The 15,583-nt window shown below is 48.9% G+C and overlaps 1 protein-coding gene across 9 annotated transcripts in view; it reads left to right on the top strand.

The window, feature by feature from the left end:
- Positions 1-3,571: 3,571 nt before the first annotated feature.
- The window catches only part of KDM5C (lysine demethylase 5C), a 70,290-nt gene continuing 58,278 nt past the window's right edge, over positions 3,572-15,583 (top strand). For 6 of the 9 annotated variants that reach the window (XR_004028778.1, XR_004028777.1, XR_004028779.1 and 3 more), the window contains exons 1-8: positions 3,572-4,069; positions 7,935-8,012; positions 10,448-10,570; positions 10,878-11,048; positions 11,568-11,702; positions 12,642-12,765; positions 12,863-13,044; positions 13,992-14,150. Coding sequence is in view for 6 of the 9 variants with exons in the window: in XM_030807461.1 (XP_030663321.1) it covers positions 3,920-4,069; positions 7,935-8,012; positions 10,448-10,570; positions 10,878-11,048; positions 11,568-11,702; positions 12,642-12,765; positions 12,863-13,044; positions 13,992-14,150 (1,122 nt within the window). In the remaining 3 variants the exon portion in view is untranslated. Of the gene's footprint in view, positions 4,070-7,934; positions 8,013-10,447; positions 10,571-10,877; positions 11,049-11,567; positions 11,703-12,223; positions 12,554-12,641; positions 12,766-12,862; positions 13,045-13,991; positions 14,151-15,583 lie in introns of those variants that run through there. The other 3 variants (XM_030807457.1, XM_030807460.1, XM_030807462.1) reach the window with 2 other exon arrangements.

The following is a 15,583-nucleotide window of genomic DNA, read 5'->3' on the forward strand; positions in this document are numbered from 1 at the left end:
CCTGTCTCCTGGGTGGATGGGTGAGGCCAAGCCAGCCCCCAGCCTGGAGTGAGTTCCCTGATGCGTCCCAATTCTTAAGTCCCCAGCGTCTAGACTCCGGTTGGCCCCCAGCAAGACCCATGGCTTGGGGAACAAACCCGTTTCCTGAATGCCTTACTACATGGGGAGCACCATCTGAGACTCTTACAGGCAGAATTGTACGACAGTCAGACAGGCCTGGGTTTGAGTTCTGGTCCTGCCACTTACTAGCCATGTGACTTGAGTAAGTTTACACTTCCCTGAGCTTCAGTTTCCTCATCTGTAGGATAGGGATAACAATATGTACTTCATAGCACCTGGCCCTTGATGAATGGCAGTCATCATTATCTCTAATCCTCCTAACAACACTGTGAGGAAGGGATTATTTAGCTTCATTATATAAAGGAGAAAATCAAGGCTCAGGAAGGTGAGGTACTTGGCAGATCTCAGTGGGTGCATGTCGGCTCCAGGAAAGTAGAGACTACATCTGTCTTGGTCACCATTATATTCCCAGTGCCCAGAAAATTTGCTGGTGCATAGTAGCAATTTAATAAATATTTGTAAACGAATAAATTCTATCTCATTGGCTTCAAAGACTACATAATTTCTATTTAATCTTCCAGGACGGGTGTGTCTGGGCTAAAGGACCTCAAAGAAGGCTGTAGGAAGACTGTGCAGAGCTGAGACCCAAAATCTGGCCTCCTGATTCCTGATTCATGCTCTTTGTACTTCCCTGAGCCTCTAGATGGAAAGGCTGAACTTCCTTCAGCCTAAGATCTACCGTATTCTCCCACCTTCTAGATTCTCCTCACCCTTCTCTGGCCAGACCTCTGCCTCCTTTTCATCTGCTTTTTCCACGCACCACCACCACCACCATCACAGTCACAGCCACGGTGGCCTGGGGGTGCTGCCCGATGGGCAGTCCAAGCTCCAGGCCCTGCATGCCCTGTATTGCCAAGGACTGGGCCCTGCCCCACCACCCTACCTCCCACCCCAGCAGCTCCCTTTTCCCTCACCTCCTCCATTCCTGGTGGGGGCAAACGACAGGAAGAGCATTTGACCAGAGTCAGCAACTTCCTGTGTAACGTTGGGCAAGTTGTTTAATCTTTCTGGAACTTGGTTCCTCATCTACAGACTGGGTAAATTCACCTACATCTTTCTGAAGACTGTTGCAAAGATTAAGGGAAATAATTGGTATGAACTAGCCATGTAGGCAATTAGATGCTTATCCATGTGAGAGGCTAGTGATATTACTGTGATTAGCATCACTTTGCCTAGTTTTCCTGCTTCCTGTCCAGACAGCTGTTCAGTTGGATCATCCACCTGTGTTTCTGGTGGAGAGGGGCTGAGGTTTCCCCTGACACTTAGAAAACTAGAAAGATGTCACTTAATATCTGTGTTACTTGGGACAAGTCTCCACACGAGCCAAGTGGGGATAAAGATCTTGAACATTCAAGGTAATACAAGGATTCAGGTGATTAAAAAAAAAAAAATACAAAAGCACTAGCACAGTGTCTGACACAAAGAAGATTTTTTTTTTTTTTTTTTTTTGAGACGGAGTCTTGCTGTCGCCCAGGCTAGAGTGCAGTGGCGCGATTTCGGCTCACTGCAGGCTCCGCCCCTCAGGGTTCACGCCATTCTCCTGCCTCAGCCTCCCGAGTAGCTGGGACTACAGGCACCTGCCACCTCGCCCGGCTAATTTTTTGTATTTTTAGTAGAGACGGGGTTTCACTGTGTTAGCCAGGATGGTCTCGATCTCCTGACCTCGTGATCCGCCCGCCTCGGCCTCCCAAAGTGCTGGGATTACAGGCGTGAGCCACAGCGCCCGGCCACAAAGGAGATTCTTAATGAGTTTTGGCATATTGGTTGTTGACTCTCAGAGATAAAAATAACAGCTACCAGATACTGAGGGCCTGCTATGTGCCAAGTACACAACAATTCTGCAAGGTATGTATTATCCCCATTTCAGTTACAGAAGTTGGGACTTGTTCAAGGTTACAAACTAGAAAATGGCAGAGCTGGTGGGACTGCAAGCCATGACTCTTTGAGCCCAGGGCGTGAGCTCCTACCTGTGTGCCCTGTTCCCTCAGCCAGGATGTCCTTAGCTCAGTCCTGAAGTAGGCAGGATGGACCTAATTGGCACAGTATCTGATTAGGAACAGTTAACTGCATGAAGGTATGACACTCCCTACCTGCCTCAAGCTTACAGTGGATGTTTAATATGTTAAACAGGAAATGTTTGCAAAAAGTATACATATTTTTCAGTCAATATATACTAAGGACATTTATTCATTTTTCTTTTGTTTACTCAACATTCATTTACTGCTTAACATGCCAAGTGCTAAGGATGTATAAGGCCACATGGTCCCTGCCCTTAAGGAATTCATAATCTGATGGGGGAAAACAAAATTACTTAATCAGCATGTACACAAGTACTCAAATATTTGCACAGTAGGTGTTCAAACTATATGCAGTAGGTCCACAGCTGATGAATGACATAGATGATCCTCCAATCAGTAGATGTCTGATGTATATGTACAAAGTACTGGTTTGATACTCATTCAAAGTACTGTAGTTGCAATGAACCTATTCAGAAACTGCTCAAGGAACATGCACACGATAGGACTATATGTACATACAGTTGGTACCAAATGCACAGGGGCTACACACAAATACAATCAAAGTGCACGGATGTTTGGTAAGTACACTGTAGGCTCACAAATGGGCAAACAGGTGTTTTACACAGTAGACACTGGATAAATACGCCGTTGCCAAACATCCAATAGTTAAAGTATACATACACACAGGCTTATTTTGTAGGAGTATATGCCACAAATGTGTACACGGTAAAAGTGAACACAGAACAGTTGAAAGCGTTCATTAAAATGCTGACTCCCAGTGACTTTTGGGGGGTAAGAATAGAAACCCCATCTCTCTACCTGTAACCTTGGATGAAATAAAGATTTCCTTCCTTTACTTGGGACTCAGAATTCTAAAAATCCATAATCCCCGGGGAGTGAGCAGCTTCCTGCCTTCCTTATTTCAAAGCCCCAGAGGTGTCAGTGTCTAGAGCTGGAGCCTAGTACATCTCCCCCCATCCCGCGGGCCAGCATAAGGGCTCCTTTGCAATCAGGCTCCCAGAGCCGCCTTCCGCGGCCCACACCAGTAAGACCAGGGAGAAGGGACAGAGAACGCTGGTGCTGGGCTAGCGACCTGGTTGAGGTCTGCGAGGGAGTGCCGGTTTGACTCCACCACCCACGGACACCAGCTCCTCTTCCGGTCTCCATAACGCGCATGCGCATCACTGGCCTTTAAACGTGCACCGCCGGTCCATCCGGAAAGAGGATCCGGCATACTAATTACAATCTTGTTCCTCCGCCCTTGCAATGAACTATTTTCTCTCAGTCGGGGGGTGGTACTTTTGAGTAACCCCTTCCAAATAGAAACCCATACCAGCCTGTTTAGCTCGGTCTCCACTATATGAAGGTTTCCTAGGGCTTGGTGTGACGCAGAGTATACAAGGCTCGGAAGGACACCCCGCGGAAGGATCCGGTTTGTTGTGGTGTGGGGAGGGGGCGACGCTGACAAACCAAGATGGCGGCGGCGGCGCTAAAGGCCGCGGCGTTTGGGAGGTAACTGTGGTGGCGAAGGCTGCGGTAGTGGGGAGGCAACCACACAGTTTGGAAGAAACGGAGCGGGACGAAGAGGCGGTAGCAGTAGCGTCAGCCTGAGACTCTCAGAGCACGACGGCCACACGCCCCCTTAGGCCCTCGGCGGGCGGCGGCTGCCCCGCTTAGGGCCTAGCCTCCGAGCATTGCCTCGGCTTCACACAGCGGCGGCGCCATGAGTCCTTAAGGGCGGTCCAAGCCTCCTGATCCTTGGCCCAGACCTCGGGCCCACCATGGAGCCGGGGTCCGACGATTTCCTACCGCCACCGGAGTGCCCGGTGTTCGAGCCTAGCTGGGCCGAGTTCCGAGACCCTCTTGGCTACATCGCGAAAATCAGGCCCATCGCAGAGAAATCGGGCATTTGCAAGATCCGCCCACCCGCGGTAAGCCCCGGGGCCGGTTTTCGCCGGCGGCGAGACGGAATGAAGCAGTAGGATAGCCAGCGGCGAAGTCTGGGGCGGAGGGCAGCTCGAGGTGGGGAGAGGGGGTGGCTGGGACCGTTGTGGATGCGGCGCGGATCGGAAAAAGGGTGTTGGGCCAGGGGTCCTCTCGTGGTGTGAGGCCCACAGGTGACCTGGAGTCAGAGATCCACCCCCACCCCGGCTCTTCAGAATCACTCCTGGTTTAAGACAGGGATTCCTAGTGGGCCGGAGGGAGTTCACAGAGAGGCACCCCGTACATGTCTTAGTTAGCCCGGGCCACCTAGGTCGAGGCTGTAAAAATAAGGCATTTCTCCAATCTGTTGTCATCACTTCCCTTAAGGCAGGCAGCATAGTATAGTATTAATAGAAAGATCGCAGTCCTGAAGGGAGACAGACTTGAGTTCAAAACTCCCACTTTGAAGCTGAGCAGCTGTGTGACCTTGGGAAAGTAGAAGTAATCTCTCCGAGCCTGTGAAATGGATCCCAGGAATGGTTATTTAGAGGACTGAATTAAACTAGGTAGCGTCTGTATGTAGTACGCACTAGATAAGTGGTAATTATTGTGACTGTGAGGGTGTTTGATGTGGTCATTGGTTTATTCCTATGTAGGTTGACTCATATTTACTCATACCTTGCCAGGCCAATTCATCTATGATAATATCCTGGCCTGCTGGACCAGTCAGGAAATCAGTCTCACAGGGATTGCTCTGTCTCCCTTGAGGTGGGTTCAGGGAATTGTCTTCTTCTTTTCCTCGTTGAAGGCAATGTCAAGGCCTTTTCTGCACATCATCCCGCAGACTTGACTTCCTATGGAGATGTTTGGACCGGTCAGCTTGGTGGTAGGGTGTGAGTCCTTCTCAGAAGATTTCTACTCTGCTCTGGTCCAGGATGTAGGAGATCCCAGAGGATAGGGCACTCTTGGGCCTCCAGAACAGAATGGAGCCATGGAATTCTGTCCCTTTTGGAACATGATTCCCAGGGGTCAGCAACAAAGGCCATAGCTTTCCTCCTAGGCCTGGCTTCAGGCTAGAAGTCTCCCAAGGGCTAGGGCAAGCTGCTGCGTTGCTGGTATGGTGGAAAAGTGATGATAATGTTCAGTGATCAGTTGGGATTCTAAGGGCAGAAATTGAGCTTTGCTGGAAAAGGGTGTTTTTGAGTGGGTGTCTCCTGGCTGAAATGGAATAGGAAGCTTCATTCCCACCTGAGGAGGGCACCACAGGCCTCCTTATCCAACTTGGTGCTTTCTGGTGCTCAGCCACAGATCTAGGATGGTTTCAGATAGATCCTCTAGGAGGTGTTGGGTAAGCTAATTTCTTCCTTCTTGGAGTCTGGCCACAGATTTCTGAGGTGTCCTTGTCCATGGTGAGGGAGTGGCAGTGGGTAGAGGGTCAGGAAGGCTAGTGGAAGGGAGAGGCAGGAGTCCTGGGCAGCCTCAAGGAGGCACTCCCTGAAGTGGTTGGGCAAGCCTGTGGGAAAAAGAGGTGTAGCTGACATAGGGGGTAGTTGAGGCCTGAATTCCTTTTTTCTATCTTGGACTGACTTAGGCAGGCTGGCCTTGTGCAGGTGTTGTTACCCTGCTTTGGGGCATCAGGAAGGGGAAGAGTGACATGTCCCAGGTGTGCGTGGCCAGCAGGAGGCAGTCCTTTATTATGCTTCTTTTCACTGTTCAACAGTTTGCTTCCCTCTAATCCAGGATACCTGGCTCTCTGGTTTGGTTTTGTTTTTTCCTTCTCTATGGCAGCTCCTAGGCCACCTTTAGGCAGCTGGCCTTCTGGTTGAAGTTTGAAGCACTCGCTCAAGTGATGCTTGGGCCCAGGATGGGAACCTGTATATGGGTGGGTGCCTGGGAATTGGAGGTTTGCTGGAGGAAGGATGGTTTGGGGCCTGAATTGCTGGGCAGGTGACTGCTACGCTTGGGAAAGATGGGTGGGAGGAGAGTGTGGGTACCCTGAGTAGACCCAGTGGAGTTTGGAAGGATCTTGCTTTCTTCATCAGGTAGCCAGCCTTTTTTTTTATCACCACATCCCAGTAATACCAACATACATTTGGCATACATTTGGCATACAGTAGTCTGGAGATGAAGGCAGGCGGTTTGCAGGGCCTTCCCAGGTATCTGTTGCATCCATGGCTCCTGCCGTAGCATTCCAGGGCTGCCATTTCCTGTCAGGTGCTTGATGTTGCACTGATTGTCTAGAACTTGATTCAGCAGGAAAGAAGGGTGCCCGGAGTTTTGGGTTTGAGCACCTTCTTAGCTGGGTTACCTGTGCTGAGGCGAGTGCCCTATCCTGATGAGAGGCAAGAGGGCATGGGGAGCTTGTCTGGATTTGAGCCATACCATTTTGGCCTGCCCTTTTTTTTTTTTTTTTTTTTGCCCTTGCTTACTGAGCCCCAGATGTTTGCCACCTGCTTTGGCTGGTAGGGGCAGGGGAGTGTGGTCTGTGTATGCATGCAAGTATGAGTCCTCTAGCCCATTTTCTAAAAGTGTGTGTGCAGAAGAGGTAAACAGTTTTTCTTCTCTTTTACTGTCTCTCCCCCCCCCCCCCCACCCCATGTGTATGCATGAGTGTATGAACATTGATGTCTGGTGTAGTGCAAAGGCCTTGGGTCAGAGGTCAGAAGACGTGGGTTCTTGGCCCCACCACTAACTCAGCATGTAATTTTGGAAATTTCACTTTTTTTCTCTGAGCCTCACTTTCCCCATTTATAAAATGAGAGCATTGGTTTAGGTTACTTTAGGTTCATTTCGCCACCCCAGCAGGAGCCAGGGCTCTGGGAAGGAGAGGACTGCATAGGAGGTTGGAAAGGGGTGTTGGAGAGGGGGTTCTTCACAGCTGACCTTTGGGCAGGACACAGCAAGCTCCAACTTGGCAGAGCAGAGTGTCTCCCACTTTCATGATCTTTCCCTGACTTCCCTCCCCAAATCCTCCCATTCTTTGCCACCACAGTCAGGCATCCCAGCACTTACCCCCACCCCCTGGGGCTTCCTCCCCTGCCTCTTCCTGTACCAGGCAGGTGTATGAGAGAGGATCTACAGGAAGCCTTCCAGACTGGGTGAGTGATACACATACTTGCTCCCTGTTCCTTGCCCTTCCCTGCAGTGTCTATCTCAGGCCCTTTAAACTGAGAGAACAAACATTAAAGGCCCAGACCTTTACGTCCTGCCAGAATCGGAGCTGAGCTACCCTGCATGTATGTGTATTGTGAGGTGTGGTCAGCCTTAGATTTCAGGTCATAATGATGATTCCTTTGAATAACATTTTCATTTGAAAACTAGTTTTAATTTTCCATATTGGTCTGGCGAGGAAGCCAGGGCTAGAGTTCATATTCCCACCTCACAGATGAGAAAACAGGTTCAGAAAGCTAAAATCTCATAGCTAGTAAGTAGCGGATCTAGAACATGAACCCATATCTTCTGACTCTAGATCCTGTGTGCTTTCCAGTACTCCCAGGCCTGTGTGTCCTACAGCATGTGCCTAGGGGATAAGGAGTTAATGTGGGTGTGGAGAAGGTTTAGGGTCAACAAAACAGAGGCTCCATCTCTTAATTTCTTGAAATCCTGGCACTGTACTGCTGGGTGGGACTCAGGAGACGTTTCCTAGGGCATGTGCATGGAGTCTTGGGTGTGGACTGGAGGGGCTGCTAGACTCTTGTGAGTTCTGGGGGGAGGTGGGGGTGGGTGGTTGGGTAGGATGTTTGCAGGTTAAAGGGTCTGGAGTGGCTAGAGGTCTGGGAAGATGCCAATGGGATTCCGAGCTGCTTTTGGTGACTTCCGGTCTTACACTATGCTGAGATAACTCAAGTCCCTTTCCCCTCTCTACCCTCTCAGGACTGGCAGCCACCCTTTGCTGTGGAAGTGGACAACTTCAGGTTTACCCCCCGAATCCAGAGGCTGAATGAGCTAGAGGTGAGAAGACTAGGAGCTGGTGGTGGGGTTGGGAGAATGTATACCTGAGTTCTAATCCCACTTCCCTTATAGTTTCTCTGGCTGAGGTACTTTACCTAGCTAGGCCTTTATTCTCTCTTCTGTGAAATCGTATTACTTTAGTGTGCCCAGGGCATGGAAGAAGCTTTGGAGCTCTAAATATAACCAAGAGCCAGGGGCATTTAGCATTTGTGATTTGATAGCCCAAAGGCTGGGGACATATATCCCTTTCTCACAAAGGTTTGCTACTTCTGAGGCTCCCCTGTAAACTAGCCTACCCTAGCTGAGTCAACAAAAAGGAAATAGGGCACTGGCTGATACCCCTTCTTCCTTGGCCAGCTGAATGTGGCTTCATATACCCAATTCATCCACAGCCCTGTGCTTTCTACTTTGCTTCCATGGGTGCTTGGTAAGGTGGGAGTTTAGGTAGATGGGCAGAACAACACAAGAACTGGGCTCCGTGGAGGCTGGAATGGTTAGAGACTTGGCCAGGGGTCAGGCAGGTAGGATTTTCCTTCTCCCTTTTGTTCTGTACAGGAAGTCCAGGCCCTTTTCAAGGACAGGTGGGGTTTTCCCTGCTTGAGAATGCCCTGGGGTAGTGAGATCAGGTTCCCTAAAGCCAGTTCCATGTAAGATCCTGGAGTTTTCCATGGAAGCTCTAGGTTAGGCATATGCTGCCACTCCCTCCCCCATTATTATGTACCCACAAATCTTAATAGATGTCCAAGGGGTGGGGGATTAGGCCTAGGCCCAGCTGAATACTTATACCCTAAAAGTTCACTTGTATTCTAGACCAGAGTTCCTCAGCCTCGGCACTGTTAACATTTCAGGAAGCTAAGGTGGGAGGATTGCTTGAGCCCAGGAGTTCAAGACCAGTTTGGGCAACATAGCAAGACCCCATCTCAGAAAAGAAAAATATATCTTGTCAGGTTTATAGGGGCACAGCTTGGGCAAGATGTTGCCTAGCATAACACAAGGGCAGGTTTTCTATAGAGGGAGTGTTGGCTAATAAGAAGGGGCAGGGATGAGGCCAACTTCAGAAAGCTAAGGGGCTGAGGTCGAAGGAGCACTTCCTTGCCCTTTGAGGGTTCTCACAGCCAAGGAAATGTAGGTTCTTTCCACAAATAGACCTTAGTTTTTCTCAACTATGAAATGGAAAGAGCTGTCTTTGTTCCCCCTAATGGGATCAGGGCAAGGTAGTGAATGGTAATGACTATCTAGTTCTTCCAAGAACCAGGCCCTGTGACTGGAGTGAGGAGGTTATAGACTTGGGGCCTATGGGAGTCCTTCTTGGTTACTGAGATTTCAGGGAAGCATGATACATATCTTGTTCCTAGTCTCTTTGGACCACATTGGGTCCTGGGTTGGCCAGGTGCTAGTGCTACTCTGATATACCATCTCTTAGTTCTAGGCCATTCTGTCTATAGTTATAGCATGCACTTTCACCCTTTAGCCACCATGGAACAAGTTTGATGGTACATAAGGAGGTGCATGTGCCCTTTTGGAGCTTGCTTTCTCTGAAACATGCCTAGAGCTTAGATATAATTCTGAAATCTGCAGAGGATCTTCACTGGTCCCCTCATTAAGTCTACCCCTCTGGGGTAAGTGGACCGTGCAGTTCTTTTCCTTTCATAATTATTAATAAAAGAAAAAAGGAGTCCACAGTGGGACTGATTTGCTCAAGGCAGCATAGCAAATCAGTAGCAGAGGGAGAGCCAAAGCTCAAATTATTTGGCACCAAAATATCTTGATGCTTGCTGTGTGACCTAACTCCTCTGAACCTCTGTTTCCTCATCTGTACAGGAGATGATAATACTCACATGACCCTGTCAGGGAGACTGAGAGAGGACATATCTAAAGCTTTTGGCAGTTGTGACCCTCTCTATTGGGACCTTGGGCTTCTCTGATTGACTGGAAGGTGACAAATGAGAGAGAGGTGGCTGGGTGTGGTGACTCGCGCCTGTGATCCCAGCTCTTTGGGAGGCCAAAGTGGATGGATTGCTTGAGCTTAGGAGTTTGAGACCAGCCTGGCAACATGGTGAAACTTCATTGCTACAAAAAATACAAAAATTAGCCGGGCGTGGTGGCGTGCGCCTATAGTTCCAGCTACTCAGGAGGCTGAGGCAGGAGGATCACTTGAGCCCAGGAGGTCAAGTCTACAGTCAGCTGTGATTGCACCAAGCCGTGATTCCAGCTTGGGTGACAGAGCAAGACCGTCTCAAAAACACAAAAACAAAAGAAATGAGAGTGAGGTGGGGCTAAGCACTGCCTAGAGTCTGGGATCCGGTTCACTGGGAGAAGCCCTGGGTAGTGAAAGTGTGGACTGCTGTATTCCTCTGTTCTCCCTTAAGATTGGACCCAAAGATAGTGGTCAGTGGGAGGGGGTGGCCAGCCTCTTTGAGCCATTTCTTCTTCAGGCCCAGACGAGAGTGAAACTGAACTACTTGGACCAGATTGCCAAATTCTGGGAAATCCAGGGCTCCTCCTTAAAGATTCCCAATGTAGAACGGCGGATCTTGGACCTCTACAGTCTCAGCAAAGTAAGAACAGGTTTTTGTCAAGCACCCCTCCCACCGAACCCCAATATCCTTGGTACTCTGGGGGCCCCCTTAGTTTGGTTATTAGATCTTTAGGCTGCAATGGAAGGGGCACAGCTTGGTAGCACACAAGCTGTCATCAGAACATCTTGGAATCTTTTGCTACAATTTGAGGTTGGGATAAGGGGCTAGCCCCCAGTGAAGTGAGGGACTACAGTTGCCCTCATTGCCCTTTTGCCCTTTCTACAGGCCTACTCCCTCACATAAATACACATGGCACATCCATGTCTTTTCCTGCTTGTTTTTTCAGATTGTGGTGGAGGAAGGTGGTTATGAAGCTATCTGCAAGGACCGTCGGTGGGCTCGGGTAGCCCAGCGCCTCAACTACCCACCAGGCAAAAATATTGGCTCCTTGCTACGCTCCCACTACGAACGCATTGTTTATCCCTATGAAATGTACCAGTCTGGAGCCAACCTTGTGGTAAGGATGTCACAGTGGGGCAGGGTGCGGCTTTACCCTTCAGCGTAGATTTCCACACTTGCTCTTAATGAAACTGGTTTAGTGGACTGGAGACCTGGGAGTTGGACTCTGCTCTTTCCTGGTGATGCTTATTCTCTTTCTACACTGCTCAGAGTCAGAGGTGCTGGAGTTATCTGTACGGCTAGCTTATTTGTTATGTGACAAAGTTTTAACTGATAGAGAAATCAGAGAAGGGAGAGCTTGGGCTAGAAGGTGTGGGAAGAGATGGCGTCTGATTTAGTTGGGGAGATGGTTGGTGGAGGAAGTGACTGGAAGGGAGGAGTGATACAAGCAAAGGCACTGAGAATTCCCAAAATGTGTGCTGGTGTCAGTGCTAAAGACCAGTGGAACAGGGGCTATTGGTGTGGGTCAGGTGAGTGGACCACAACTTTGGATGCCATTGGGTGAGGGTAGAGGGAAGTTCTTGCTTTTGCGGGCTGGAGTCCCATGTCCTGACCCTTACCCCTCACCTGTCCCCAGCAGTGTAACACACGTCCATTTGATAATGAGGAGAAGGACAAGGAATACAAACCCCACAGCATCCCCCTACGACAGTCTGTGCAGCCTTCCAAGTTCAACAGCTATGGCCGGCGGGCCAAGAGACTGCAGCCTGATGTGAGTACTCCCCTTCTTCGAACTTAGAGCTTTGAGGTGGAGGGAGTCCTCCCCTTCCCTCTGGCTAAGGCTGTGTTCCCTGTTCCACTGTCCCTTCTTTTGTTCTCTGAGTTCTTCTGAGCATTAGTGTGCCTCTCTCTGGCTTCACTCTTGCTTTTTTCTCCCCTCTCAGCTGAGCTGCTGAGCTGGGTCTTGATCTGTTTGTGCAACCTCTTTTGTATGTCTGCTCTTGCTTGTTTTGTTCCTTTCTGGACTTACTCTGCTCATAGCGGTAGAACTCTTCTTTCTGTTTATACCTGTATCTTTTGTTTTGTTTTGAGACATAGGGTCTTGCTATGTTGCCCAGACTGGAGTACAGTGGCTATTCACAGGCTTGATCATAGTGCACTATAATCTTGAACTCCTAGGCTTGAGTGATCCTCTCGCCTCAGCCTCTTGAGTAGCTAGGACTACAGGTGTGTACCACTGCTCGCAGCTCCTTATAGCTATGTCTTCAGGCAGAAGCTTATGTGCCAGGCATTCTTGGCACTGGGAATACAATAGAGAACAAGATGGACACTGTCCCTGGGCTCACTGAAGCATGTAATTTAGCAGATCCTATTAGTCACTGCCATTTGTTGGTAATGCCAAACACTGTTAGCTTTTTCATATATATTGTCCCTAACCCCCCTCATAACTATAAGGGAGGAGGTAATATTCTCATTTTACAGTTGGGAAAACTGAGATATCCTGTCTTTTATTCCTTTCCGAGAGAGGGCCGAGGAGGCAGCTCACCTACCCTCAGTCTCCAAAAAGCAACTCTGAGTTCTTGGCTTAGCCCATCTGTGCCTCAGCCCTCAGCATGAGATCAGGTGATATGTAGTCCAAGTTACTGTTCTTTTAGGATGGGACAATCTGCCCCAGATAGCAGTCTTGATTCATTTCCTTCTTTCCTTCCAGCCGGAACCCACAGAGGAAGACATTGAAAAGAATCCAGAGCTGAAAAAGCTACAGATCTATGGGGCAGGCCCCAAAATGATGGGCCTGGGCCTCATGGCCAAAGACAAGACTCTGCGGAAGAAAGGTAAGGCCTAACAGGCTGGGGTGGCCTCACCTGGGGAGAAAAGTCAGGGCCCTAAGTGTCCTAGACCTGTGTTTACAGCCATTTTTCTCTCTCCCAGATAAGGAGGGGCCTGAGTGTCCCCCCACGGTAGTGGTGAAGGAGGAGTTAGGTGGGGATGTGAAGGTGGAGTCAACAACGCCTAAGACCTTCCTGGAGAGCAAGGAGGAGCTGAGTCACAGCCCAGAACCCTGCACCAAGATGACCATGAGGCTGCGGAGGAACCACAGCAATGCCCAGTTTGTAAGGACCCAGCCCTGACTTCTTAATGCTCTGTTTCTCGTCCCTTCAATAAGCATTCCCCTGCATGGCACTGGACCAGGTCGCATTAACCACAGAAGCGGGCCTCCATGGGCCCTGCCCTCAGGTAGCTCACTTAATTGGGGAAACAAAGCCAACTCACATGGAACAAAGAGCAAGAAAGGGTGATCAAGTGCTGTCAACATGAAGTGCTGGAAGGGTCCAGAGAAGGAGCCTCACTCTCCATTGCTTCAGGATAAAGGCTAAGCTCCTCATTACCATGCATGATCCAGTCCCTGCTGACCTCTAGCCTCATCCCCCAGCACTGCCCACCTCACTTCTCTGCTATAGCCACACTGAACTCCTTGTAGGTATGTTCATTTTTCCCCATAAGATGCAGTATGCTCTTTCGTCCCTATCCTTTGCACATGTTGTTTCTTCAGTCTGGAAGAGATTCCCCCTGTGCTCTGCCCTGTTGCCACATTTTGTTTTGCCTTCAGGTTTCAGCCAGTTTCAGGTGTCACCTTTTCAATGAAGTCCTTTCTCAAGGCCATCCCTGCTTATCTCCAGCTGCTTTGAGTGCTTCCTTCTCTAGGCTCCCACAGTTCCGTTTATGGACCGCTATTGGCAATTTTTAATTTTTATGAACACATGTCTCTAGAGTACTGTATATACTTGGAAGGTTACCATGTCTTGTTTTTGTGCAAGAGTCCAGCGTAGTTCTGAACACGGGTTTAGTAAGTGTTTATTGGATGAATAAAAATGGGAGGATTCAAGACTGGATGATAAAAGACTGCTCTTGCAGCTCTACCTGCTTATTTGGGGAGATGGTACATACATGCAGTTGAACTCCAGACCTAGCATGACTAACCTGTACAGGGCTGTAAATCATTCAGCCAGCAAACACAGTGGATTTCCAATGGAGAACTTTTGCTCCTCTCCCCTGGCAGATTGAGTCATATGTCTGCCGGATGTGTTCTCGAGGGGATGAGGATGACAAGCTCCTGCTGTGTGATGGCTGTGATGACAACTACCACATCTTCTGCCTGCTGCCTCCTCTGCCTGAGATCCCCAAGGGTGTCTGGCGGTGCCCAAAGTGTGTCATGGCGGTAAGGCCTCCCCACTCCACATCTGCCTCATAGGGCTTCCTTGCCTTCCTTCATCTGGACTTACTAGGGCAGCCTCTTAGCTCAGCCATAGTCTTAGATTTTGGGTCTCTGTGGTGGGATTAGGCTGGGCAGAGCTTTGGGAGAAAGGAGCAGGAGATTCAGCCTTTGCTTCTGTCCTCTAAGAGCTCCCAGACCACCTGGAGAGGTAAGCATCATAATTAGACTGTATGTGGTGACATATAAACAGAGGCTAAATTGTGTGTTAGAAGCTCTGAGATATAGAAGTTCAGAGGAGAGGAAAATGGCTAAGGGTAATAATCAGGGAAAATGTCAGAAATGAGACTTGAAGGATAGGAATATTAAGAAAAAAATGTTCTTTCAATTTCTGAGTTTTTGTTCTTTTTTTTTCTTTTTTAGAAAATTTGAGGCCGGGCGCGGTGGCTTACGCCTGTAATCCTAGCACTTTGGGAGGCCGAGGTGGGCGGATCGTTTGAGCCCAGAAGTTTGAGACCAGCCTGGGCAACATGGCGAAACCCCGTCTCTACCAAAAAAGATACAAAAATTAGCCAGGCATGGTGGCGCACGCCTGTTGTCCCAGCTACTCGGGAGGCTGAGGTGGGAGGATCGCTTGAGCCCAGGAGGCGGAGGTTGCAGTGTGCCAAAATCATGCCACTGCACTCCAGCCTGGGCAACAGAATGAGACCTTGTCTTAAAAAAAAAAAAAAAAAAAAAAAAAAAAAGGCATTTTGGAAAATAGTCAAATTACTTGTCTTCCCACCACCCAGTGATAACCATTGTTAATAGTTTGGTATATTTTTTTCTTATCTTTCTGCTGTTACTTATATGTAACTATCTTTAACAAGTTTGAGATCTTGTTATATATTTTCATTTGTTACTTTATAACCATTTCTCTATATTATTAAGTTTAATCAAGGTCTGGAATTTTTTTAGATGGTGTATCATGGGTATAATATTTATTTAGTTGTTTTCCTCTTGTTATATTTAGATTGAGGCAGTGCTACAGGCTTTAACTAGAGAGGTGGGTGGCTGTTCGGGACTGGGAGGTGGAGGACTAGCAGGAACAGAGGTATAGCAGGAGAGCATGCCTACTGTGGGTATAGGGGCAGTAAGGAGAGCAGCTGAAGCAGCAGTAAGGGCCAAGCAGCCAGGAAGTTGGGCAGGTACATTTCATGAACTTCCTACCTTCACCCAAATTCTCAGTGCTTATCTTCCACATTTCCCTCTGGATTTCTGGAGAGCAGACATTTGCCTTATCTTAGGGACTCAACTGTGGTTGTAGAGACCGGGTGTGCACATGCATACATACACACAGACAGACATACACAGATGAGGAAAAATCAGGGCAGTGCATATTGGCCTTGGTAGTGGTGGAGATTCTAGTTGGGGAGGAGTTTGGACACCAACAGTATCAA

Source organism: Nomascus leucogenys, chromosome X (genome assembly GCF_006542625.1).
Source record: "Nomascus leucogenys isolate Asia chromosome X, Asia_NLE_v1, whole genome shotgun sequence".
Classification (NCBI taxonomy): Eukaryota; Metazoa; Chordata; class Mammalia; order Primates; family Hylobatidae; genus Nomascus; species Nomascus leucogenys.